Source organism: Balaenoptera ricei, chromosome 16, assembly GCF_028023285.1.
Source record: "Balaenoptera ricei isolate mBalRic1 chromosome 16, mBalRic1.hap2, whole genome shotgun sequence".
In the NCBI taxonomy this organism is placed as follows: Eukaryota; Metazoa; Chordata; class Mammalia; order Artiodactyla; family Balaenopteridae; genus Balaenoptera; species Balaenoptera ricei.
In genome coordinates, this window is record NC_082654.1 from 47,899,501 (window position 1) to 47,927,476 (window position 27,976).

Below are 27,976 nucleotides of genomic sequence, written 5' to 3' on the forward strand. Positions count from 1 at the left end.
CTGCACCTTTGCAGGGGGAGCAGGAAGGTGGACGTGTGAGGGAAGAAGCATGGACCTATAGACCAATAATTTTGGAGGGCAGTGCCAGAATCTCCCAGATCATCCAATAGAAATCCTCAATCTAAAACCAGGGGTTGAAGGAATTCACTACATTGGGCTGTTTGTGTTACAAACAGCCCAGTAAAGGTTAAAAGGCCCATCCCATCTCAGCCCTGCCCGCTTCCATACAGGGCAAAGTGCAGAGAGTTGGCGCAGTGGTCTGAAGAAGGGACACGTGCAGGGTCCCTGGGCCAGTGCGGAGGGCTCAGAGTGATACAGAGCAGGATGGGCAGGGGCAGGGAGGCTTTTCCAGAAAACCCCGCAGGGAGCATGGCAGAACTCAGCGTGACGGGAGCCCAGCTCTGCACCTCCCCTGGACAGAGGCAGGCCTCAGCTATTTGCAGTTTTGATTTTTCTGGTTGCTTTCCCATAAAAATATGCCCCAGCAGAAAGTGCCTCTCACATCTCCTCCACGATCACAGCCTCCCCAGACAATCTCACCTCGGCTCTGTGGACTGTCTGCCCCTCTGTCAGGGCTGGCTCTTCATGTGGCCATTCCCTCCTCCCAACCCCGCTCTCTGCCAGCTGTGCCCTCAGCCCCCAGGCCAGTGGAGAGCCCTGCTCTGGGCTCCTCCACACGAGTTTTAGGCAGAATCCCTAGATAACATCCTCCACATAAAGGAGCCCAGCTGTCCAAGGGTGTCCTGCTTAGGCCGCTAAGATCATATTCTGAAATTAACGTCACAGTGGTTTTCTTAAAAGCCTCTCTTCAGAATGAACAAAACAAAACAAATAAACAACAGCAGCAGAAAACCCCCGAAGCATCCCTCTCTCCTCTAAAAGACAGATCACCTATCAGGGCATGTTTCTTGTGAAGGCGGGTGGGAACGCAACCAGAAAAAATGCAAGTGGCAGGACCCCTGGGGAAGTGGTCCCCGCCACGTCCCCGGGGGAAGCAGGGAGCAGCTGCTACTCCAGGGCAATGGTAGACCATTTTTTTTTCCCTTTTAGACTAGCCCGACCAGATTTTCTGAACTCAATGGAAGGCTGCTTCCGGGAGGCAAAAGGAGAAATGTGTCTGCAGGCCCAGATCATTATATTTTAAATTAACTTGTGCTGTGTGTGTGTGTGTGTGTGTGTGTGTGTGTGTGTGTGTGTATGTCGGGGGCTGGGTTAGTGCTTACAGGACTGTGTGTCTCGGGGCAGGTCACTCTGAATGCCATGATCAGACTGCTTTGAATCTGAAAACAAAGCCCCCTACTCCTCCCAAAAAGACACAAGGTAATGACCTGGAGTTAGCCTCTTCCTTTGTGGTTCATTTGGGTACATTGCACATAATAAGGTGACTCTTTCGTTGGGCAGAAACATCACCTGGACACGCTAGGTCCTGCTGGGAAGCAAACCAATATTAAGCTTCCATGGCCATGGAGGGAAGGCAGTGGTGCCTTCCCCATCTCGCCCAGGCCACCTCTGGGCCAGGCTGGTTTTATTTCCCAGTGCACAGGCCTGAGGGCACCTTGATCAATAATGATGATTCCCATGCATCTTGAGGGACGCTTTCCTCCTAACACTCCAGCTTTGTGTGATGCCTCAGTGTGGTCTGTGTGTTGGGTCCAGAGTTACAGGGGAGCTACAGAAAGCTGGGGTAAGGGTTGGGACAGGGGTTCAGCAGGGTCTGGCAGCTGCAGAATGCTGGGTTTGGGGAGGTGAAACCTAGTGGCAGCAGTCAAGGTTGGTGCCCCTGGCTGGGCCTTGTTACTTTTTCCTTTTTCACCAGTGGCTTGCCCGTGGCACACGGTGGCCGACTGCAGAGGCCTCTCATTTCAATGAGGCTTTCTTCCACAGCTTTTGCAAACTTGGTTGAAGAGGTCTCTTTGCAGCCATGGAAGCTGGAGATGCAGAAAAGGATGCTCTCTGGCTGGGGGTTGTAGCAGGCGCCATAGCCATTGGGTACCACAGGACCATAGCAGCAAAACATCTCCATGGTGGTGGGCACCTGGAGGAGAGGACAGATCAGAAGCTGCTTGTTCTGAAAGTCTGCTACAAAGCATGGCGTTCCAACAACCCAGGGGCCTCGATGGGATATTTGCTTCTCTCTGACTATTTTCCACCTGGGTGTTTGACTGAATTAACCACATCAACTGATTGCTTCATCATGGATGGCCACAGCCAGAGTCGTCAAAACAAACCCATCTAACTGCATGAAATCAGAAGAGGAAGGGCCATAAGGCCTTCCCTGGTGTGAAATCTGCTCTACTTGTGAAGTCAGAAGCTCCCAGAGTGACCCGGTGCTGGGTCTCAGCCGAGTCTCTCCTTCACCTGGGGGCTGTTTGAATCACCGAGGCAATCAGAGCAATTTACTAAATGGTACCCTGGTGGCACCCAACAGTTAGATGGCTTCCCAGAGAGAGTAATTTATGAACTGCAGGAAATCTGGCTCGTCTTCTCTGTCGATTTTTCCCACATCCTTAATTACTGTCAGTATTGCCTGGCTGGTCTGATTTTCTCCCCACAGCCTGGCCACGCACAATTACCCAGCACTGGGCATTTCAAAGATTGCCATCAACTGGAGTTTTAGTTATGTACCTGATATGTTTTGAATTCAGAGGGCAGAGATTTTTGTAATTTGGATCACAAACCAAGAAAGTGTTTCTGAAGGCATTCAAGCCATAAATGTTCATTCCAGTTGGAAAAAAGAGTCACCACACCCTAAATTAATTTTATTAGCTGGCTTTAGAGGGAAAATAGAGCACATTCTTGAGCAGGTGCAGGGTGGGGTTTGCTTTAAACCCACAGGCTCTGTGTGCTCGGGCCTTCAGAAATGACACTGGCCGTTTTAATAGGGCAGAACAAACCATTAGTCTTGCTAATAGAGTCACCTCATTGTCAGATAAATTTGCCGTGTAACAGCCGAAGGCCATAAAGCCGTTCCGAAGCACTTTTTGCCCATGGATGGTTTCCTGAAGAATTTATGTTGTTGTGTTCTGCCCTCGTTTATTCACGTCTGCAAGCTCACTGCCATAATGCCAAAATGAAATTACTGAGTGGGCTTTTATCCTCAAACACAACTTTATCAGCCCTTTTTATTGCCCACGTCCAGCTTTTCGCAGATGAGGTGGAGTTTTAGTAAATTGACATTCGCGGGGGGCGGGGGTGGGGGGGAATAGGTAATTTCTCCCCTAAATGGCTGCCTTTCTCTAATGGATTGCATTCTGTTTCTGTGTCAGTGGTCCTCCAACAGAACAAGCCTGTAGCACTGGTTAGGAGATGCTGGGCCGGCAGTGGCCCCTTAGAATGATGGCTGTGACCTGATTGGAGGACCCTGTCCATGCCAGGCGCTGGGCTGGGCTTTCCACTGATATTGTCGCATCTGCTTGAGCCAGGACTTTGCTGTGGGCCTGTCGGGCTTCAGAGCCTGTGGTCACCATGGTGGAACACCACGTCTCAGGCAACATTGGAAGGAGTAAGCCTAATGGTTAGGGCACCGGAATGGGTGTTCTCCCATCCTGCCCACCTCTGCTAAGGCGGCATTCGTGATTATGCCCATTTAGAAGGTGGGGAGACCTGCACTCTGAGCGTTCAGGTCCTTCTGCTGAAGGCCACGCAGCTCACTGGAAGCAGAGCCAGGGCTTGCCTGACTCTAAAGCAGCGGGCTGTAGACACCAAGCTCTTTAGAGAGCCCACTGCTTCCACTAAGTGGCTTCTTGGGTGACGGCCATGCTAGGGCTGTACCTGGCTGGTGGAGAGGACAAACCGGTTGCTCATCAGGTATGTTTCATCCGTGAACATCTCGGGCAGTTCCTTGCACACTTCCCGAGCCAGCTCCCGCAGCCCCAGCAGGTGGTTGTCAATGGCCATCCCTGTTATGGCCTGGGTAGTTGGGGACAAAGAACAGGACATGAGACATGGGCTCCCCCTCCTCCCCTCCTCTCTAGTCCGAAATGCTAATGGGGACTAACTGCTCTCGCCTACCCAGTACTTGCTGCAGACCATGTGTGTGGGTGACCGCCCAGGACCGACCACTGTACTACACGGCCTCTGCTCCTTGGGCCCTTGTGCATTTCTACGTACACAGGATGAGCCAGAGCAGGTTGGGTTCTAACACAAGGATGCCTGAGTTAAAAGTCAGTGAGTCTGAGTCCTCCCAACAGCATGGTCCCTGCTGGCGTTCACTGTGTGTAACTACTCCGTGCTCTAAGTGGAAAGAGTGGGGCCGGCTGGGCCATCCCCAGTACCTTCTCAGGTAGGGCAGGAATCTGGGCAGGAGCACGGGTGCTGGGCCCCATCCAAGCATGGGGAGGGGTGCCCCGGGCTGTCACTGACTCTCACCACAGACTCTCACCACAACCAACACTTCATACTCCAGCAGGAGCCCAAGGAATGAGGGGTAGAGAGCACTGAGGTCTGTTCCTGAGTCTTGGCTGCTGTTTCGTAGGCTCAGAATCAATTCAACTAAACTGGATTCGTAATCTAAGAATAATTTTGAGACAGGAACTAGACAGCTTAGCAGAGGCTCAGCTCATATTTTCAAGAGTTTTTGGATGAAGAAAGGGTTTTTCTTTTTGTCACAGGTATTTGAACTCTTATCAAAGGATAAGAGAGGGACTTTCCTGGCGGTCCAGTGGTTAAGACTTTGCCTTCCAATGCAGGGGGTGCGGGTTCAATCCCTGGTCGGGGAGCTAAGATCGCACATGCCTCGTGGCCAAAAAACCAAAACATAAAACAGAAGCAATATTGTAACTAATTCAATAAAGACTAAAAATGGTCCATATCAAAAAAATCTTTTGAAAAAAGGGGGGGGTAAGAGAATAGCAGTGGAAGCAGTGGTAAGAGAATTTCTATGTAGGAGGAGCCCAGGGGTGGTGGTGGTGTGGCTGGAAGTGAGGCAGTGAGGCCAGGGCACTCGTTCTTCATATTCCCCACTGGAGGCTGCATGTGTAGCATGCACATGGGTTTTGCTTGGATTACATGCTTATTTGGGGCAATTTGGGGGGCTGATGGAGACATGGGGGCCACATCTGGCCTCTCGTATTAACCTCTGGATCAACATCAGGGTAATTGTGAGTAACTCTTGGGGGTTTCACGGTTACGTAAGATGGCCACTTAGCTGTTAACGCCCCACATAGGAGGAAACCTCCCATCACAATGAACTTTGTTTAGGTTTACAAGTCACGTTTTGGAATTTGACAGCTGTTTTCTTTCAGTTGAGAATGAATGCATAAAGATGACTCAGAGGCCCCAGTCTCTCCAAATGCACCTAATTATGGGCTGAAAAGACATGTTATACAACCACCGCTCACTTTAGACGTGCCCCATTAGGACAGAGGGGAAGAACTGTGAGACAGACCAGCTATGAAGTAGATGCACTTTAAATTTCTCTGGTTGCCTCTGTTTAATGACTGATTTGTGTAGATCAAAGCAGCTACTCTGTGCAGCAGCCAATCCACCCCTGTTTTCACCATCTCTGAAGTCACTGTAGCAACTGGGGTTGATTTAACAGGTTGTTTGGATCACAGCCATGAGTAGTAATGAGTAAAATGACTCAGCATTCAGTCTTTCGTTCATTCAAGGGATCTTAATTGAGTACCTACTATGTGCCTGAGCAGCTGCTAGAGAACAAAGCAGTCACAGACTCAGCCTCACGGAGGCTTAGGTGTGATGGGAGACAGATGTTAACCAACCATACAAATAAGCTTGTGATCAAAAACCGAGTAAATGCTAGGAAGGAAAAGCATAAGGTGCTGTGAGAGTATGTGATAGCGAGTCTGAATCACATTTGCTCCTTTCCCTGGAATTTCCTTTCTCCACTACCACTACCAAATATACTTGCCAGATATCTGGAGGTTTCCTGGCTTCCTCCCTCTGTCCCTTACCCTGCACGGCCAACCAGGTACCAGATTTACCCACAAAGCATCTTTATAGCTCTCCTCTTTCCATCCCTTGTCTCTTTTACTTAGTCGTTTTCACCAACTTAAAATAGTTAAAATAACAGAAGCCTATGGCAATGCTTTGGAGGATATTTTTCTAAATTTTTCATAAAAATTTAAATCATTATCAAAGTTGTATATTTATAGTTAAAAAAAAAAAACCCCAAGTAAGCCAAAGGCTTATGTCACTTTGCCAGCACTGAGTCCCACTCCACAGAAGCAATCACTTGGAACCCTTTTTGCGACTGACTTTCTTAGTTCTAAACAACATGCTGAGACTGCCGTTACTGCATTTTTCAGTTTTCTTATTATAGAAGATGAAACTTTGGCTCTTTTATATCCCCACTCCCCAAATACACTTCTACTCTCCTATGCTCCCAAATAGAGTTACATTTGGACTCCTTGTTGCTTGATCAATATTCAGTGTTTACATGGTTATAATTATGCAGGTATTCACAGTTGAGTCCTGTAGTGTATTAGGATTAGATTTCCTTTCTTATTCAGTTTTTTGTTTTCCCTAGAAATGACAATTTGTAAGTAATTAAATTATGATTTTCCCACTTGCTTACCTTTCTATGTATCTGTAACTAATTGATTCCTAAACCCTTAGCTGGAAGTGTAAAACTTCCCTTAATACATTAAAATGTATCAGATAATTTATCAATTTAATTTCTCCTTTCACTTCTTGCTTCTCTGTGGACTGATTGTTCTCTGGGTCTGCTGAACAGCTGTCAATTTGGGATCTCCCTTTACTCTCATCCTCTTTCTCTACCTCTTTCTTGTGTTGAATCTTCTGATGTTTGAGCTTATGACTTCCCTTTTTGTGCTTTATTCTCTTACATTAGTGGTCTATATCCTCCAATAGTTTTACAAGAAAGAGAGCTTAATAAGTAAAAATTTTAAGACCTTATCTGTATAAAATGTCTTTATTCTAGCTTCAAATTTGATAGTTTAGCTGGGTATAGAATATGCATTAAAAATCATTTTCCCTCAGAATTTGAAGGCATTGTTTCACTATCTTCCACCTTCCAGTGATGTTAAGCCCAATTACGTTTTTATTCCTGATCTTTGTATTTGATTTTTTTTCCTCTCAGACTCTTTTCTTTTTTCATACCAAGGAAATTGGACAACACTAAGGTCAAAGGAGGAACTGAGGGGCTAACTGCTTCTCATATAGATCATCAGCGAATCCTCTTCTTTTCAGCTCCACATGCACTCCTACTTCTGGTGGAGCCTCCAACACCTGAGCCGTTCTGAGGTTCTGCAGTGCACTTCACTGGGCTCCTGGGTCTCCCTCACTGTTCACTTGGGTTTCAGCTTTCTCTGGTCTGCTAAGTCAGATGCCATCTGTTCTACTTTCCAGCTCTGAAACTTTGTTGTCATCTCCTTTCCCATTCTCTTTGCTCTAGTGTATTTATGGCTTAAAAAAACACCCCTTTGCTGATGTTTTTGAGGGTTTTAGAGGGAGTGACAGTAAACCCTTGTGTTCAGTTCACCATGTTTGATCAGAAGTTTGTGTCTTCCTCTTCAACACCCCCTGCCCCTGCTCTACGTCAGTCCTTTTACCAGCTCCCCCTAAACATTATATAGGTCCCTAATTCTGTCTCTTGGCAGACCAGCCCACGCTCCAACCAGTCCTTCTACCTTGTCACCAGGGTAAGCTTTGTGACAGGTAAATCCAGCATCATGAGCTTTCCTGCTTTTCTGTCCTTTGCAAGCTGCACACATGGAACTACTTGCTTTTCCTCCAATATGTCTTATTCTCTCAAGACTCTTTGCCTTTGCACATGCTGTTCCCTTCTGGGGCCATCCTTCCCTTCTATACCCACCTGACAAGCACTTCTTCATGCTTCAAGTCTCATATTAAGCACCACTTCCTCTGAAAAGTCTTCCTGGCTCTCCCAAGCAGAAGAAGGAGCTTGCTCCTCCATGTTCTCTGCTACTTCCTGAAGCATGTAAGGCCTCTTCTCCCAACTACACGGTACACTCCCCAAGCACAGGGCTTCATTTTTTATTTCCTAGTACCCAGGGCCTTGCCTGGCATAAAGCAGGAAAACAAAGGATACCCACTGAATACATGACAGCGAGCTTGATTTTCCCCAAACAGAACAAACACTTAGCTATTCCGATGAATCAGGGACCTAGCAACTGAATTACAGAAAAGCCTATATTGGCTAGTTCTAAAACCCAGATACGTGTTGTGCTTGCTTTCAAGTATATAGAGTGAAATCAGTCAACTCCTTTTCATAGATTATATGATCCTTCAAAGACTGTATCAGAATGATTTGCAATTAATACATTGATCACCAGCCCAAGCAGTAGCTTATTCTCTGTTTGTATGCAAATGATGGCTTTGCAGTGCTAGAAAATATATTATTTCCCTAAACTAGGGAAACATTTCCCTTACAATTTCGATTTCACCATTAACTTTCAGCAAATATTTTTTTTTTATTCACAGGCAGTATAAATAAATACATGGAGAATAAGAAGACAAAACTAGTCCTGAGTGGGAATAAATACCGCCTCAACTGAGATTGTGCCAAGTGTGCAAACCACCACACATCTGACTCTCTTGTATAAATTGTAAAGTGCTATACATGTTGGTGCTATTATTATTGTTGTTGTTGTTGTTTCAAAGCCCATTCACTGTATTCTTGTAAAATCCGTGTAAAAACCAGGAGTGGTGTGTTACCCGGGTTCTAAAAATAAGAAAGAGGAGGCCCTGAGAGGTGAGGTGCCCTCACCAAGTCGCTGCACAGGTGGTGGCCCGGCTGTCACCCAGAGCCCATGCCGAGGCCCCAGGTCTGGGCACAGCCCACAGTCCTGAGCTGAGGCGAGGTCACTCACCATGACTGTGTACTCGGTCTGGGCTCGGATGGCCTCCTTCAGGAGCAGTAGCTTCTCTGAATCCTGTAAATGGACCAGAGACACAGCGCATGGGGCTTTAAGAGGCTGCTCAGCGGCAGACAAGCTAAAGGAGCTGGTTGTCTCGGGGCCGAGAGGACAGGCGGTCCACAGCCGCCTCACTGGTCCCCCCTGAGACTCCTCGGGCCAGCAGGACTTACCGGCACGGTGGCCGTGCGGTCAGTGATGGTTTTCACAAAACGCAGCGCCTCCAGAGTGGCTGATCGAATGTTGTCCACCCGTCCCTCGCGGAACCGACGGATGGACGCGCTCTCGTAGGTGGGCACGAGTCTCCTGTGGAGCCTGCACGGGATGCAGGAGGAATGGCAGACGGTGCTGCCTTCTCAGGGAGTCATAAACGCTGAAATAGCCTCGGCTGCCCTTACTTTTACAATCCTGCCTTCGCTCTGCACAGTATTTCATTTTAACGCTAATAGAATTCTGGAGGAGATTCCCCAAAGATGAATGTCGGGGAGCCTCGGATATGAAATGCTGAGCACACTTTCCTGCGTGGGTGATACTGTGTGGATATAAAATAAGGAAGACGTGACTGGTAGTTTTTTAAAAGTCCCAGTCTGGTGGGAAACCTAGAGTTTTCCAATGAGTGTTTGATTAATAGCACAGCATGGACTAATTCATCATTCGCACTCTTGAGGGAATCCTGTTTTATTTAAAAACAATTCAAGCATGACCTATGGATCGAGGCAGGGAGGGGGCCTTAGTGGCCGTGGGTGTCAGCCACTGCAGAGGCTCACCGTCCAGGGGCAGCAGGGCTTCCAAACAGACCCATGGGCACAAGGGCTGTGCCTCTCTTCCCTCACGTCTGTGACCAGAAGAGCAGTGGCTGCTGTCCCCACCAGCCAGAGCAAGTCTTTTCCCCTTGCACACCAGGCTGGCACATGCCCTTCTCACCAGTCAGGAAAGTTGTTGGTGTTGGGGTCAGGGAGGGGAAAGACATAGAACTCAGAGACGGGCAGTGACACCCCGAAGTCACACAGCAAGTTGGGGCCCTGTATCTTGGCCTCCTCGGGGCATGTCTCTCCCACCCTGGGTGAGCTCCAGGAGGAGGGAAGGCTGAGTCTGATTTGGCACAGTGCTTGGCACCATATGGCTTGCCAAGCAAATGGCATTTTCTGTACACTTATGTCTCATTTCTCCAAGACTCTGGCAGGGAGCTCATTTCCTGTATCTCTCTAGCCCCTGGGGGCAAATGCCATGCCGAGCACAAAAGTAGATGCCATCACTGGCTGGTCGCTGATCAACCCCAATTTAGGTAGCTTCCAGATTTCTGCTGAATCTAGGAGCAGATTAAAAAATATCTTTTTTGTTATAGCTGAAACTCTGAAGAATGCATTCCATGGGCAGCAGGTCATATTTTGCCTATTCAATGAGCCCGGGAGCCTCTGGCCACATCTATTCCTGGCCATGTCCAGTGACAACAAAGATCCCTGGAGGGTGGAGTTGGGAGGCTCTATGCAGTGTCCACCAGCCCCTCTGGGCTTTGGATCTGAAGCTCTGAAGTGCTTGCCAGGGGGGTACCAGTGCAGCAGTGTCCCCAATTATGGCACCAGCAGGACACTGACCTCGTGGCCCATTTTAGCCAGATGCCATCTGAGTATCAGAACGGCATTGATTGCAGTTCCAGAGGCCAGGTCCTGCCGGCGAGGTCTCCATGTCCTGGCGATGAGCCCATCCTCGTGTGGGGTGACGTCAGCCTGACAGATGACAGAGTGGCTGCACTCCCTTCCTCATGGGTCACAGCCCCCTGCGTGGGACACTGGGCTCTGGGATGCTGCCTGCTCATTAGTGACACCTCCTTGCCCTGGCTTTCTCCAAGGTCGCTTTATGCCTCCCCTGGTTGCAAACCGAAAGCAGGTTCTGGTGGGGGCATAGTGCTATTTACTGCCCGTGCCAGTTTCTGAGCTGTTGCTTCTGGAATGCTGAAACCAACAGGGACCAGCCCTGTCTTGAGGAAGATCTATTTTGCATTTTACTTTTCGCCTCCTATAAAAGACCAGTTAGGCTCCCAACCCTGCCTTCAACCCTTACCTCCCTACGCTGCATCCCTTCCCCAACACACAGCTACCATTATAGAGATCTGTCTAAACCACACACCTCACTGTGCCACCCTGGGCTAAAACTCCTGCAGTGTCTTCTCATGTCTGTGACAATCCCTGATGCCTACTCTGTCCCAGGCGTGCAAGATACCCAGAACATCATGCCTGGGGGAGACAGTCTAGAAAACAAAGTCAGCAAATCAATGAACAAGGGAGCCCACATGAATAACGACTGCCATGAAGGAAAAAGAGCACAATATGCTGTGACAGAGAACTGGGTGGCAAGGGGCCCCGAGGTGGCCTCTGAGGGCTGACACCTGGGCTGAGACCTGAGCGGTGGGAAGGAGCTGATATATGAAGAGCAGTGGTGACAGGTGGGTGGGCAGAGGCAGAGCCAGAGCAAAGATCTGGAGGCAGAAGAGAGCTTGGGGGCAGGGCCCCAGGGAAGGCTGGTTCACAGGGAGCCTTTCAGGGAGCTGGACTTTGTTCTAAGCGTGAAGGGAAACATGGTAGGTGATAAAGACTGATTTGCATATTTCAAAGTTCATGCTTCATGAAGACAGGATTATAGGGGACAAGAGTGGAAGCAGAGACCCCCCCCCCACCAGGGCATGCTACAGTTGACCAAGCACTAGATGATGGGGGCTTGGAAGGGGCCGATGGCAGTGGAGGTGAAGGGAAGAGGATGGAGGGTAGACATTTGGAGGAGAATTGACATGGGGATGAGGGGAATGAGAGACAGAGACAAATCAAGCCCCAAATCTTTGACTTGACCCCCTTGCCGGGGCGGGCAGGGTGGGGATGCTAGTTCCGTTTCCTTATCAAGGCCAGGAAACGTGGAGAGGAACAGGTCACAATAATACAGGGACCCAGGTGGGCTGGGTGAGATCAGGAGGAGAAGCAGCCTCCCCACCTGACGTCCTCATCCCCTGCCTGGCCCTTGTGAGTTCTGCGTTCCTTCCCTGTGAGCTCTGTGCCCCTGGGCCATCGCTCGCCAGCTTCTTGACTGCAATATCCTTCTTTTCATTTCTGAGGTTGGACTCATGCTTTGAAACCCAGTTAGGTGACACCTCCTTCCATGCAGCTTGCCCTGATCATACCGCCATCCTCTAGGCCCACAGAAAGTCATCTCTCCCTCCAAGATGCTTCTAGGCTCTAGAGTAGCTTGTCAGTCAGCCCACCTTGGCAGGCTGTGCTTACCTATAGAAGGCCAGCTGGAGGGCCACCTGAATAAAGGCATCGGGGCTGCACTTCTGCTGCTTAATGAATGTTTTCCCATAGTCGTCAAATTGATAAACGATGAAGTCGAGATTCTTTACTATTCTGTGGAAGAAAAAGAAAAGATGCATTCATCACATGCAAAATAGAATGCACTCACCACAGGGTCTAACGAAGTTTCTCCATCCTGGTCTACGTCCCAGCACGCTAGATATCCAGTGCACTGTCAGAGACAGGCCTTGACGTTTGGAAGTGGCAGAAGGCACGCCAAGCAGGGTGACTCTGAGCTAAAGCTGAGGCTTGGCTGGGCAGTGGCCCTGCTCTGGGGGTAGGGGAGGTGGGCCCGGCTGCAGGGAAGGACACGGAAGCACGAGGGACACTTGCACGGGCAGGGAGAACACTGCCTACAAGTCCTAAAAATTCATTGCCCACAGAAGAAGGCCTGAAAGAGGCCATGCATCTGATCTGTTTGGGAAGGTGTGTCCAGCATCCCTATGGACTCTTTTGGCATCCCGGCCATCCTGCCAGACCTGCAAATCCCCTATGTCCAGGGAAAAGCCCGTTTCTCTGATGGCTGCAAGCAGCATCTCCTCGCTGAGACTCGTCCCTGTTGTGCTATGGAAGAAAGGTCTGGAGCCTGGCCACCGGTCATGGTCACCACAGCAAGAGCTGCTCATCTGGGCTTTGCTGGTGACTGAAAACCCATTTTACCCAGAAGGTGCTGCTGAGCCTCCCTGGACATGCGTAGGTCTTTGCTGCTCACGAATCGTTGTCAGAGCAGCAGGAAGAGTCCCTGAGTCCACACTGAGACCTTTCAGCGCTGGTCTCCCCCCACGCCCACCCTCACATATTGACCAGTCTCCTCCTTCACAGTGAGTCTGGGGTCCGGGCTGACTGCTGCCTGAAGCGACGTCCAGCAAGGTCCTCACCACCCGTCCACCAGCCGCGGGTGTGTGTGTGCGCACGCAGAGCCCTGGGTGGGCAGCCCTGACCCCCCTCCCACACTCCCTCAGGATTTGCTGTTCCCTGCCTGCCTTGCCTTGAATTATTTCTCCAGCCATGTGAGCTCAGCTCTCGGTGGGCCATGCCAGGCTCCGGGGACCCATCAGGACTCGGAGAGGGCCCAGTGCTCACGGGAACTCACTGCTCAGTCGGGCCTGTTGACCCACCGTCCCCCAACAGGCTGAGCTTACTGTCACCACAGACACCTGGGAACCTCTTGTCCAAGCCCTGGCCATCAGATCTTACCTGCCTTCCACGGCAGCTCAAGACCCCCCTCAGCTCCTCCTGCTTCCCCACCCACATGCCTCTCTTGGCTTTTCTGGTCCTCCAGAAAGGGAAGCTGGGGGTCTCGGGACCGCGTGACACCTGCTTGAATCCCTGAAAGTAAACGGGCTCCTTCCTCAGCCCAGGGCTCACCAGCCCACCAGTTCACTCTCCTAGCAGCCTGTGTGTCCCAAGAACAGCCCTGTAGGGTTGAGATACGAGCACCGCTTTACAGATGAACACCTGAGGCCTCTCCTCCTCCCCGTGGAAAGCCATTCAACCTCCCCAGCAGCTCGCTGTGGACTCATCCTCCCCAGCCCTCGGCCTCTGACCCTGGCCACGTTCTGTCCTGCTCACCTGTGCTATTCCCACAGTCTCCTCGCTGGCTCCCCGAAACCCCATACACAAAATCCTCCGGGGGGGGGCTTCCCTGGTGGCGCAGTGGTTGAGAGTCTTCCTGCCAATGCAGGGGACACGGGTTCGAGCCCTGGTCTGGGAAGATCCCACATGCCGCGGAGTGGCTGGGCCCGTGAGCCACGACTACTGAGCATGCGCGTCTGGAGCCTGTGCTCCGCAACAAGAGAAGCCGCGATGGTGAGAGGCCCGCGCACCGCGATGAAGAGTGGCCCCCGCTTGCCGCAACTACAGAAAGCCCTCGCACAGAAATGAAGACCCAGCACAGCCAAAAAAAAAAAAAAAAAAAAAAAAAAAAAATCCTCCAGGGGCTCCTCACTGCTGCAGGACGGCTTCCAGCCCCCATAAGGACATGAAGCTCTTCACAATGTGACCCTGACTTCCCTTTATTGCCCCAACTCTGGCCATTCTCTCACTTGCCGGCCTCCAAACCAGCCTGATCTCTTATGAACCTATCTCTCCCCCAGCTGCTGGTACCACGAACTCCTAGTCATCCTTCAAGGCCCAACTCTGTAAAGCCCTCGCTCAACATCCTGGCAGAACCCAGCTCCCGTGTCCTCTGTGTGTTCAGGTTCGAATGCCTCTCTCTGGTTTTGGCGCTTATTGCATCTGATATTTTTGTGTTGGGGGTCTACTTCCTCCACTAAAGTATGGAGGGCAGGCCCCGTGGCACATTGCTCTCTGTGTCCCCAGAGCCCTACCAGAGGCCTGGTACACACCAGAGCTCTACACATGTTTGATGAATGAATGAATGAAAGAATGAATCAATGTACTCATGCTCACTTATTGAATGAGGGAATGAACGACCAAAGTCCAGATCTAGTTGCCATCCCGTGGCTCCCAGCACACCTTGCCACTGTCAGCGAGGGTTCACATCCATCCCTGGCCCTCCTGCCTAGGTCCCGTTAGGGCCAGCATGGCCCTTGGGAAAAAAGCCCCTTGTCAAGTTGCAGTGTAAATTCAAGCAAATTGAAATAGCTTGGATTCAAATGACCTATTCAAACCAGTTGTTTATGACTCCCCTGAAAGCAGAGGATGATTTCCCCACCTTGACTCTGCTCAGTCAGGTGAAACCTGCAGAAAAAAATAGCTCCACGTTTGCATTTTATGGAAATGATGGATTCTTCAGCAAGGTTATTTCCCCAAGAGTTATAACTCCCCTTTAGTTTGCTTACATTTCCATGAGGGGGTGGGCAGAGGCAGGTGAGAGGAGGCAGAGGGGCTGGGGTCTTTGGAAGCTTCCAGGGTGCCTTGGCAGCTGGTGGGGCGGGGGCGTTGTAGGATGACCCCCGGAGCATCACCCCCAAAGACCTGGGATTCTCCTTACTGTTGAAGTTTTTCTGCTGAGGAGGCTAAGAGGCCTTGAATTTCCGGGGAACATTTCCACCTCAGTCTCCTGGGTGCTGGGAGCTCGCTGACCGAGTCGGCTCGGACCATCTTCTTGCTGGTCTTCACCCTGCAGGACAAAGGGGTGACCTCCTGTGGCCCGCAAGCTGGGGGGCTGCGGGCAGCTTGTTTCTTTGTGCTGCAGTCATCTTAGCTGGTGGAGTTTGATTTGCCCCCCAAACCATGAAAGAGCTGAACAGACTGAAGCTCAGAGAGGCCACCTAAATTAGTGAGTGGCAGAGCTAGGATTCCATCCGGTTCCACCTGACTCCAAAGCCCAGTATTTCTTTCCACGTTTTCCATTTGACCATGCTACACCACTAACTCTTAAAAAACACTCGGGGACAAATGGAACAAGCAAATTGTGTTGTTCTGTTTACGAGGGCAGGTTTGGGTTTTCAGTGATCCTGAAGAGTTCCTAAATCATGGAAGAACTTATAGATTCAGGGAGAAGATCCTAGAAGGAGAGAATGAACAAAATTGTGAATGGAGGAAGGAACCTGGTGTGTTTAAGGGACACAGAAGTACTCAGTCTGTCCAGGATGGGAGTTGGAGAGAGAGACCCAGGCCAAGGGAAAGGAAAGAGGTGCAGCTCAGAGACCTCCCCTCTGTGCTGGGTCAACAGCAGGCTTAGCCCTGACTCTGGACAAGCAAGACATCGACCTGGACTTCCCTGGACCAAAGCAGATGTTCCTTTAAAGCTGAGAATTCTTGGCCAAGCCTTGCCCTAACTGCCCCTAACCTGTTGCTCAGTCTGCCCCTTCTGTCCATGACCGATAAAGCATATGATGCCTTGTTCAGGTTGGTTTTCAAATTCATCTTTTGCTAAGACACTTTCCAGACTCGCGTGGCCCCCCAGCGGCCGCCCACATTTAGCTTGGCGGCTGCTTGGCAGTCTGGCTTTGCCTCCTCTGGCTGCTCGGGAGGGGCTCTGCTCCCAGACTCACATGTGCTTGAGCAGATGCTCCGTGCACTGCACCAGGACGATGCCGTCGAATGGGGAGTGTTCGCACACCACGCCACACGTGCCGTCTCGTCCCACCACAAACTGCAATAGGAAAGAGAAGTGAGTGGACCTCTGGGACAGTCAATATTTCAAACCAGCCCCTGGGCCCCAGGTCAGGAACCCTGCATTCTCCCTCTGCCCCCACCTCTCAGGGGGAAACTCTCCTCTAGGGACACCAAAGCACATCACTTCCTGAAAAGAACGCGGCATGCAATTGCCATGGCCTGACAGTATGGGAGCCTCAAGACAGCTCTAAACTGTGTGACCTCCTTCCCAGAAATGCCCCAGGCAGTGAAGGTGGAGCCCAAAGCTCCCCGGCTCAAGTAGCCCAGCGACTCCTAAGAGCTCACTCCGAGGCGGTGCACACCCTCCTCAGGTCCTGGGCAAGCTCCTTCGGCTCCTGTTAGCACTGTTTCCCCTTCACGGTACACATCAGGGCCACCATCCTGGTCTGCTTTGTGTGATTATGTGTCTGATGGACCCTGTGTGTTTGGCCACTACTGATATTATTCCCAGGATCGCCCCATAGTAGGTGCTTAATAATTTTGTTACATGAGTAATGAAAGATAATGATCCATTTTGGATGGTGTGCAGATTCCTAGGGAGAAATAAAATATCCCTTGATGGGAGTGAAAAAAGGTGTACGAAAGATGCCCCATTAACTGCTGCCTGGGCTTCAAGTCAGGGACCCTGATTCCAGTTCTGCGGTTGCCGCCTGCCAGCTGAGAGAGCTTTGACAAGACACTTCAACTCTCTGGCTTCAGTTTGCTCTCATTTAAAATGGATCCAATAAGGCCCAGTTCACCGGATCGATGTGAGGCTTAGAGAGAAGGCATATGAAAGGCCCACGGGAACTGTGAAGATTACTTATGATTTTTATGACTATACAAAGGCTGGATTTAGTTGACTTGGAAAAGGGACATACTCAGTATGTACAAAAGGACTAGGAGAAAATAGTGAGAAGAAGGAAATCTGATTCTTAAAGCATAACCCGAATAAAGTGGGGCTGCCTTGAGGTCCACCTCAGCACAGCATCACACTCAAGAGGTACTAGCCTGTCATCCATAAGCAAACAAACCAACAATCAAACAAATAAACAAGCTGCTGAAATCTTTATGAGACCTTCCAGGGAACTGTGGCACAGCACACCTCTGAGCTGTCTCCCTGTCTCCTCCAATCTCATAGCTGCCCGAATCTTTTCTCCCATTCTTCAAGCAAACACACTTCCCACAGAGTTTCTCTCAAGATTCATCCCTTGCAGGCTCTTTTCTCTCTCCCTTTGTGTCCCCTGCCTTTCTGTCCTGAGACTCGCTCTTGAACTTTTCAGTTCACGTTCATGGAGCCTGTCTGGCTTTTCCAGCTCCCCTGATAATCTGTCCTGCCTGCAAAAGAGCCCAGAGGTGGGCACGGTCATCCACGTGAGGCAGGAGGGGAGGGCTGTGCCCACTCACACATTAGTGCTTTTGTGTCCCTGTCGCTAAAAGAAAGGGAGGAAAATGTTACCTTTTAAAAACCACTACCAAGGCTTACTATGTTTCAGGTCCTGTACATCCATTGTATCATTTCAATCCCACAGCTGCTCCATGAAAGATTACAAGCCATTAGCACCACTGGTGGAGGCTAAATAGCCAGTGCAGCAGGGAGAGAACTCAGCAGAAATAGAATCAATATGCAAACCAATAAAAAGGATAACCTGCAGAATGTAGGGGACAGAGAGGGAGAAAAACGAGAGGCGGCCTAGAAATGCTTACCAGTGTGAGTGATGCTAAATCAAAACGTAAAGATGGTTGCGTGCTACTTAATATGGTCACTGTGAAAGTGCGGGGGCTTTACAAATAAGATTAGATTCAGGATCGGCGTGCTGGGGTAAAAGAATGGGGGACGGGAATGAATGGCCCAATCTTCGTCCTCATCTGTGTGAGTATTTTTCTCCAGGCCAAAGTGAATGCCTTGTTTCTGGGCTGATGTCATATGAATGAAAAATATATGAACAGGGACTTCCCTGGTGGCGCAGTGGTTAAGAATCCGCCTGCCAATGTAGGGCCCACGGGTTCGAGCCCTGGTCCGGGAAGATCCCACATGCCGCAGAGCAACTAAGCCCGTGCGTCACAACTACTGAGCATGTGCTCTAGAGCCCACGAGCCACGACTACTGATCCCACATGCCACAGCTACTGAAGCCTGTGCGCCTAGAGCCCGTGCTCCGCAACAAGTGAAGCCACCGCAATGAGAAGCCCGCGCACTGCAACGAAGAGTAGCCCCTGCTCGCTGCAACTAGAGAAAAGCCCACACACAGCAAGGAAGACCCAACACGGCCAAAAATAAAAATAAATTCAAAAAGTATATATATGAATGGTTTTGTTTCATTTTATGACTTTTCTTCTGTGGAGATGCTGGGCTACCCTACTCCTCAAGGATGAAGGGAGGTGTATTGAAATGGCCAGGCCAGGGTGACGGAAATTCAGAAAAGCTGACATCTTCAGGCATCAGACATGATTCTTTTTTTTTTTAAATTGGAGTATAGTTGCTTTACAATATTGTGTTAGTTCCTGCTGTACAGAGAAGTGAATCAGCTACGTGTATACCTATAGCCCCTCTTTTTTTGGATTTCCTTCCCATTTAGGTCACCACAGAGCACGGAGTAGTTTCCTGTGCTGTACAGTAGGTTCTCATTAGTTATCTGTTTTATACATAGTAGTGTATATATGTCAGTCCCAATCTCCCAATTCATCCCACCCTCCCTTTCCCTCCCTTGGTGTCCATATGTTTGTTCTCTACGTCTGTGTCTCTATTTCTGCTTTGCAGATAGGTCCATCTGTACCATTTTTCTAGATTCCACATATATGCATTAATACATGATATTTGTTTTTTTCTTTCTGACTTATTTCACTTTGTACGACAGTCTCTAGGTCTATCCACGTCTGTACAAATGACCCAATTTCGTTTCTTTTTATGGCTGAGTAATATTCCATTGTATATATCAGCGGTCCCCAACCTTTTTGGTACTGGTTTTGTGGAAGACAATTTTTCCATGGACTGGGGGAGAGGGGGATGGTTCAGGCGGTAATGGGAGCGATGGGGAGCGGCAGATGAAGCTTTGCTCGCTCCCCCGCTGCTCGCCTCCTGCTGTGCAGCCCGATTCTTTTTTTTTTTTTTAATTTATTTATTTATTTATTTTTGGCTGTGTTGGGTCTTCGTTTCTGCACGAGGGCTTTCTCTAGTTGTGGCAAGTGGGGGCCACTCTTTATCGCGGTGCACGGGCCTCTCACTATTGCGGCCTCTCTTGTTGCGGAGCACAGGCTCCAGACACGCAGGCTCAGTAGTTGTGGCTCACGGGCCCAGTTGCTCCGCGGCATGTGGGATCCTCCCAGACCAGGGCTCGAACCCGTGTCCCCTGCATTGGCAGGCAGATTCTCAACCGCTGCGCCACCAGGGAAGCCCAGCCCGATTCTCAACAGACCACAGCCCGACACCAGTCCATGGCCTGACACCCTAGTATATATGTATCACATCTTCTTTATCCATTCATCTGTTGATGGGCATTTAGGTTGCTTCCATGTCCTGGCTATTGTAAATAGTGCTGCAATGAACATTGGGGTGCATGTGTCTTTTTGAATTGTGGTTTTCTCAGGGTATATGCCCAGTAGTGGGATTGCTAGATCATAAGGCAGCTCTATTTTTAGTTTTTTAAGGAGCCTCCATACTGTTCTTCATAGTGACTGTATCAATTTGCATTCCCACCAACAGTGCAAGAGGGTTCCCTTTTCTCCACACCCTCTCTAGCATTTATTGTTTGTAGATTTTTTGTTGATGGCCATTCTGACTGGTGTGAGGTGATACCTTGTTGTAGTATTGATTTGCATTTCTCTAATAATTGGTGGTGTTGAGCATCTTTTCATGTGCCTTCTTGCTGAACGTGTTGAGGATTTGTTTGATGGGAGCCCCTGGTATGCCCCCACCTTACAGTGTGTGATGGGAGATGGGGAATGAGCCCCAGGTCTGACCCAGAGGCCCCCTAGGCTGGGCTGCAGGAAGGTTAGGGGGTTGGAGCTGGGTTTGGCCACTTGCTCCTGAGAAGAGTTCTGGCCAGTCCAGGGCCTGACACCAATGGCACATCTCCTCCGCTCCCTCGGCCCCAGATGCAGCCTCCTGGGCAGCAGAGGCCAGCAAGAGAGCCTGCTGGATGTGAGCGTGAGGCGGCTCCGGCCACTGGCCCTGCCAGGGGGAGGCTTACCTGCAGGGACTTGTCGTACCAGCGGTTGGCCCCATTCTTGCTGCAGCCTCCGCCGTGGAGGAGCTGGAGTGCCCTGTTGGTGTCGCTGAGCTCCGTGCCTCCCGGGGCATCCAGGCACACCAGGCAGATGCAGCGCTCGATCATATCCAGAGAGTCCCTGTTGGTGGAGTCTGCAGGGCAGGAAAGCACGGCCTTACCTAGCACCTGCCCTGCCCCGGGCCTGGGGTCCCCTCTGCAGAGCCCCACATGCCACAGGCGGACACACGTATGGACACCCAGATCTTGAGCCAGGCCTGAGTCCCCCACCACCCCAGGGGGTGGGCCGGGAAGTCAGCCTGACTGTCCTGAGCTTCTGTGCTAACCCCAGGGACCAGCTCACCCTCAGGGTCCCTGCAAGAGTCCTGCCCTTCAGCTGTAGCCAGGTCTGCCCCCAGATGTGTGGTCACTGGTCCTGCCTGCCAGGATGAAAAGGGGTGGTGTGGGACCTTCCCCGTAAACGTTAGACCCTCAGGCCAGCCTGTGCCAGAGAAGGAGCTCCAATTCCCCCATCCAACGGCACCCTCCACTCACACCTGCGGGCCACATCTGGCACATAAGCAAGTTCATTTGTCCTGAACTATGATTTTCAAACATCAGTTGCCAAAACATTTTAATTAGTCAATTTCACATGAAAATCGGAAGTAAGGGAGTGAGGGTGTTGCTCTCCCAGCCCCCTCCCACCACCATCACCCCAGCTGTTGTTTCCATGCAGAGGGTAAGTGGAAGGGCCCGGTTGCCCCTTAACCTATATCCAGATGAGATCATTGGGGCAGTCTCAGGCACATAGAACTCATCTGAAAGTCACTGAGTTGCAGGAGACGTGTCACCAGGGGAGCCTGACTTCTCCATGGGGGACACTGGGTATGGAGTTCCTCCCGGAATAGAGCTGGGCTGGCCAGATGGGCTGCCCCAGGCAGCTTCCTCCAATAGGCACAGGAAGATTCACAAAGCCTGCCCAGTGGGACCTGACTGTGTGCTGCTGTGTATCCCTTCTCCCAATCAGGAGTCTTTACTGTGGTGACAGTATTCTTTCTCCACCATCCCACACAGGGTGTGTGGGCATCAGGACCCGATGGCGAGGGCTGCACATCACCCAGACCTCCTGACCTCTGAGCTGGATGAGGTGCAGGGTTACACCCTTCCCCCAGCCCCAGTGTGTTCTATGCATGAGAAGATGGAGTGCCTGTTATTTGGAAGCAAAGGGGCATTATGTGGCATAGTCCAATATCCATACCCCCTTTAGTCATCGAACACCTGGTTTTTAATTTGGCACAGGGACAAGCAGAACTACAGTTACATTTCCTGGCTTCTCTTACAGCTGGGGGAAATCATGTGTTCAATTCTGCCAACAAAATCTAGAAACACTATATGACAGCTTCCAAGAAACCTCCTTAAATACAACTAGCACATGCTCTTTGCCCTTCTTTCCACCTTCCTCCATCCTGCTGCCTGGAACACAGGTGTGATGGCCAGAGCTCTAGCCTCCGTTTTGGGCCAGGAGGCTGTGGGCCACAACCTTGGGGTGAGATGGAAGAATCCTAGCCACCTATCAGCTCTGGAGGGCTCAGTTCTGGTATACGTGAGAGAGAGAGGAAGAGAGAAAGAAATCTCTATTTTTTTTAAGCCACTATTATTTTGGGTTTTCAGTCACATGTGGCCAAATCTAATACTAACTTATACAGTCTGGTTACACTGGATTCACATCTTCACACTGCAGGAATTACCTGGAGCTGAGAAGCTGCACCCTTGGTTTGCCCCAGTCCTCTCTCATTTATTTAACCCTCTTGTCCCTGCAGGTATTTAAGTACAAGATCCCTGTCCAGAATGCTATTCTCTGTGTCAGAGAGAAACACTCTGGGGGCTGAAGATCCCTCCAAGAAGGCAGTCGAGCCCCCTCCCAGCTCCCTCCTGTCTCAGCATTGACGCAGACCCTTGGGCGGCCCTGGTCCTGGGTGCTGGCCCTGCTCTTTCCTGCAGTCAGCTCTGCGCCCCTCGATTCTGAGCCTGGACACGCAGCCCTCTGCTTCTGCAGCCACAAGCTCCTCTCCCCTCCTGCCCCTCCCACTGGAACCCCAGGGACTGCTGAATCAGAACTTCTCTTTTCAGAGCCCTCACCCCCACCGTAGTCCCCAGCTCTGGAGCCTTCTTTCCTTCCAGAGCCTGAAGCCGAGAAATATACCCATCGTGTGTCATAGTCGTCTGGATTCTGCCTTCCTGAAGTCCAAGGAATGTGTGGGGGCAGGTACAGCTTCCACACCCTCAGGCTCAGGTCTCCCCATGCTGTTCACCAGCCAGGTCCTGCCCATGGGTTGAGCTAGGCACAGCAGCACCTTCCCCGGTCAGTGGGAGGCTGATTACACAGCTGACGCTGCCAGTGAGGACCACAGCCGGACTCTGCCCATCCTTTCCTCTGTCCAGTTAGGGGCCTGGAACGGCCATCGAGAAAGTCCTGTCTGCTCCTCCCTCCTCTTGGCCTCACCCCAGGCTCTCTGGGCTGTTTCCTTTCCTGGCATAGGCAGCCTCGAGTGAGGCAATCCCTGAGACCCTCCCCTGGGTCTCTTCAACACCTACTGGGCACACAGATGCTAAGGCCACCTGTGCAGTCCCCGCCTGTGCAGTGCCAGGGTGATTTCTCCAGGTTCATGAGAGGGGTCCACACACGTCCTCGAGTGACAGGAGTCTGCAGTCCCCACTATCCCCTTCCTCCCTCCTCTTGCAAATCCTGGGGGAAGGAGATGTCTCTCAAAGGAGACCTTCTACTCTGGGAACGAGGCTAACCAGCAAGCCAGCCCATCCTCGGCCCTTCCTTGCCCGCTTCCTGTCTAGAATATGGATTTGGGGGGCACTGGGAGCTCAGGATCCCTCCTGACTCCTATGGGTCCAGGATGACTCATCACCTTCCACGTGGCCTCTTGGACTTTCCTGCCTCATCTGATCCACTTCAAGGTTTTGGGCCATGCCCTGGGGACCGAACGGCAAATGAGACACCATTGTGGTGGGGGTGGGCTGGGGGGTGAAGAACTCCCCTCCCCCCTTCCTTAAGTGTGATACAGTCACCACGTCACCCTCTTCGACCAGAAACAACTTCTACGGCCCACAGGGAAGGATCCAAACTTCTCAACATGGCTCCTGAGCTCCACTGCTCGCATCTGCTGCCCCTCCGGGTCGCCTTCCCTGAATCCCTGCATGGACCTCACAGGAGCCTCCTGTCACTCCCGGTCACCTGCGCACATTCATCCCCTCACCGTCACGCAGGCTGCCCCCTGGATGAGGGCCCTTCTCCTTCTCTGCCTATCAAAGCTCTACTCGTCAAATCCTCCCAAACTCCCTAACCCTCTCATGGTACTGACCCTGCGCCCGGTGTGGGTGGGAGCAGCCCAGAGAGCCCCTGCCCTCCAGGACGCCTCACACCGGGAAGAAGCCAGCTCGGCTGCCTGCTCAGGGCCGATGAGGACCCTCTGCTCTCTCCACCAGGCCGGCCTCACACGGAACCTGAGCCCAGTGCTGGACCAGCCACCTCAATAACCGCCACCTCCTACCGCACTGTGCATGACCCTACAGTGCGTGACCCTGTCGCGCCCCAAACCCCTGTCACCGACAGTCCAGCTCCAGGAGCCCTGATCTGGCCCCCTCTTCCCACGCCTTTGAGCTCACAGAGAGCAGGGCCTGGGTCCCCAGCCCAGGTGGGCACAGGAAAGTGTCCATGGCTAGCAATGGACTTGAGTGTGCATGGATAGGTGAGGCTGAGATCTGTGGGCACAGCTCAGAGAGGGAGCTCAGAGGAGCTCAGCCAGCCCCTTGAAAGTCAGGAAATTACTACCTTTGGGGCATGGAGCATCATGGGATGGAAGGGACGGGGGAGAGATGGAGACAGGAAAGGGATTCCTCACTCTCTGCAAAGCTTCCCACCCTGCCCCCCTCTGCTCCTGTAGGAGTCCCTGCCGATGGCCATGGTGCCTGGCCCTGCACTGTGTGCTATTCTGGGGGTCCTTTGGGATCAGGGTGGCTGGGGACTTCAAAGCATGGGAGGCCTTGGCTAGGCCTGGGTCTGATTCAAATAGGTGGAGAGGAAGGGAGATAACAGTGCTGGAAAAGGCTCTGAGGCTAGGCAGTAGACACCCAGGTTTGTGGGTGGAGCTTGTCAGTGATGCCTAGCCGCTTGTGGTGGGCCTGGGCCTGGGGACCATGGGCAGCCCCTATGTTACACACGTTGGCCCATGTCTCAGTGAGCTCTGAGAGCCCAGGCTTGGTATTTGCCTATGAAACAGCCCCAAGGCCAGTGTGGAGTGGGCAGGCTGCAGCTCCCCAGGAAGCCCACGGCAGGCCTGTCCATCTTGGAGGCTGGGGAGCAGGTCTGATGCAGCCTCTGTGCAGAAGAGTGGGAGTCTGGCACACTCCTTCCCAGCCGGGTGACTGGAGGCTGGCAGCGAAAAAGGACAGCTCCCTGGGCATCAGTGCCGCAGCCACCTCCAGGCAGGAGAGAGGGACCCCTGAGGAGGGGCTGAACTATCACCACTGCGTGCAGGTTGAGCAGGGCCCCGGAGCGCAGCACCAGCCAAGAGGAACTGGGTCCTAGCTCATTAGACAGAGTGAAATGGGAGCAGGACAGCAGAGCTGGGATGCCAGGTCGCCTTGCAAATGAACTCCCTGCATACAAGCAGCTGATCGGTCAAATGCTGACAAGTTTATCGTGTAAGGCAGAAAATGAACTACACCCAAACTCATCCACTATGACTCTGGCCCAAACGTAATGGAAACACGGGGCAGTGGGCTGGAGGCACACGGCAGGAGCCATTTGTCTTGTGACATCCTCATCGAGCACACGGAGGCTCGCTTAATGTGGTAAATCAATCTTCCTCAAGGAGCCCCTGCTTAATAGGCAGAAGTCGGAGTTGAGTAATAGGAGGAGCTGCCACCCATGCCTGGGGAGTTGACAGCTTCGGCGATGCAGAAATTCCAGAGGCCATGAGGCCTTGAAGGGCCCTGGAGCTTCTGTTAGAGGTTGAAAGCATCCAGACTGTGACTAAGGTGAGCAAAGATAAAATGAACACAGCACCTCTGCCTCTAGAGGGCTGCAGACCCCTCAGGTGCTGCTCCCCAACACACCCACCTGTGCACACGCACATACACAGACAGACGCACAGCCCTCTGGGATCTATTTCCTGGGAATAGATAGTCTGGGAGATGGATGCACTGGGTTCCTTCTCAGACACTTAGAGCTTCTAAATATCTGTCAATCACATCTGAGCATCTTTCCTCCCCAGATAAAGGAATCATAGCTCCTTTTGGGAGGGAAGTCTGCCATCACACCTGTCAAATTCTTCTCTACTCTATGGCTTATGGGGTGATCTTTATACTCCCAGCCCCTAGAAGCTATGAGGAGGCCGACAAAAGTATGTCCAAGCTATATTCTATCTACAAGAAACTCACATCAAATATAATGATATAGGTTGGGTGAAAGGAAATGGAAAAGGACACATCCAGCAAATATTAATGAAAAGAAAGCAGGAGTGGCTATATTAATATCAGATTAAGTAAACTTCGGAGCAAAGAAAATTACAAGAGATGTTGAGGGATATTACATAAAAAAAAGGGTCAGTCTACCAAGAAGACATAGCAATCCTAAATGTGTATCTACCAAACATACCTCAAAATATGTGAAGCAAAAACTAACAGAACTGAAGGAAAAATTGACAAATCCACAAGTGTATTGGAGACTTCAACACCCCTCTCTTGATACTTGACAGAACAGCTACAGAAAGTCAGCAAGGATATAAAAGAACTTAACAACACCATCAATCAACAGGATCTATTGATAGAACACTTCACCCAACAACAGCAGAGTGCACATTCTCTTCAAGTGCCCATGGAATATATATGCCACAGTAGACCATATCCTAGGCCATAAAACACCCTCAACTAATTGAAAATAATTGAAATCATACAAAATGTGTTCTCTGACCACTGGAATCAAGATTTTTAAAAACAGTAGAAAAATAAACGTTCCAAACATTTGGAAACTAAACAACACTCTTCCAAATAATCCACGGGTCAAAGAGGAAATCTTAAAGGAAATTTTTTAAAAAAGCATAGAAATAAATGAAAATAAAAATACACCATATCAAAATTTGTGAGACACAGCTAAAGCTTTGTTGAGAGGGAAATGTATAGCACAAATGCTGACATCAGAAAAGAGGAAAAGTCTCAAATGAATAATATAAGTTCTCACCTCAAAAACTTAGGGAAAAAAAGCAAAATAAACCGAAAACAAGGAGGAGGAAAGACATAACAAAGAGCAGAAATCAATGATATTGAAAACAGGGAAAAAAAAGAAAGAAAATCAATGAAAAGAAAGCTGTTTCTTTTCAAAAATCAATCAAATCTCTAGCAAGACTAATGAAGAAAAACAAAAGAGATAAAAGACACAATATCAGGGATTAAACAGGCACATCACTATGGATCTTGCAGATATCAAAAAGATAACTTTTCAGAAATACTATGAACAACTCTACAGACATAAATTTGACAACTTAGATGAAATGGACCAATCCCTTAAAAAGTATAAACTACCACAATGCACCAAATATGAAACAGATAATTTGGAGACCCTGTAATTATTAAGGAAATTGAATTTGTAAGTTTAAACTTTCCCCTTCCCACCAAAATCTCCAAGCCCAGATGGTTCTAGAGAATTCTACCAAGCAGTTAGGGAAGAATTAACTCCAATCTACACAATTTCTTCCAGATAATATAAGAGGTGGGAACACTTCCCAATGTTACCCTGACACCAAAGCCAGATAAAACAGTATACCACCACCGCCACCACCCCTAAACACACGAAAAAAACAATCAACTACAAGACAAATAACCCTCATGAATATAGAGACAAAGATAGTTAACGATATATCAGCAAATAGAATTAAGCAACATATAAAAAGAACTATACACTGTGACTAAGTGGGGCTTATTCCAGGGATGCAAACCTGGTTCAATATTTGAAAATCAATTGATGTAATCCACTGTATTAACAGACTACAGAAAAATCACATGATTATATCAATGGATGAAGTGTAAGTGACAAAATTCAACATCTTGTCATGATAAAATCTCAGAAAACTAGGAATAGAAGGGAATTTCCTCAACTTCATAAACAGCATCTACAAAAAAATCCTATAGCTAACATCATACTTAAGGGTGAAAAGACTGCATGCTTTGCCCCTAAGATGAGGAACAAGAAAGAATACCCATTCTTACCACTGCTATTCAACATAGTACTGGAAGTTCTGGTCAGCACAAAAAGGCAAGAAAAGGGAATAAAAAAGAAACATACAAGAAAGAAAAAACAACTGCCTATTTTCATATGACATGATTTATCTATGTAGAAAATTATAAGGAATCTACAAAAAAAAACCCACGTAGAACTAATAAGTGAGTTAGAAGTTCATAAGGTACAAGATAAACATACAAAAATCAATTGTATTTCTGCA

The 27,976-nt window shown here is 50.1% G+C and overlaps 1 protein-coding gene across 1 annotated transcript in view; it reads right to left on the reverse strand.

Annotated features, from left to right (window-relative positions):
- Window positions 1–1,765: 1,765 nt before the first annotated feature.
- Window positions 1,766–27,976, reverse strand: part of CHAT (choline O-acetyltransferase) — a 49,443-nt gene continuing 23,232 nt past the window's right edge. Inside the window, exons 8-15 of the mRNA XM_059899934.1 lie at window positions 20,451–20,620; window positions 16,159–16,259; window positions 15,153–15,281; window positions 12,128–12,250; window positions 9,032–9,173; window positions 8,814–8,876; window positions 3,772–3,909; window positions 1,766–2,035 (exon numbers count right to left, since the gene is read on the reverse strand). Of these exons, the coding sequence (XP_059755917.1) occupies window positions 1,766–2,035; window positions 3,772–3,909; window positions 8,814–8,876; window positions 9,032–9,173; window positions 12,128–12,250; window positions 15,153–15,281; window positions 16,159–16,259; window positions 20,451–20,620 (1,136 nt within the window). The remainder of the gene's footprint in view (window positions 2,036–3,771; window positions 3,910–8,813; window positions 8,877–9,031; window positions 9,174–12,127; window positions 12,251–15,152; window positions 15,282–16,158; window positions 16,260–20,450; window positions 20,621–27,976) is intronic.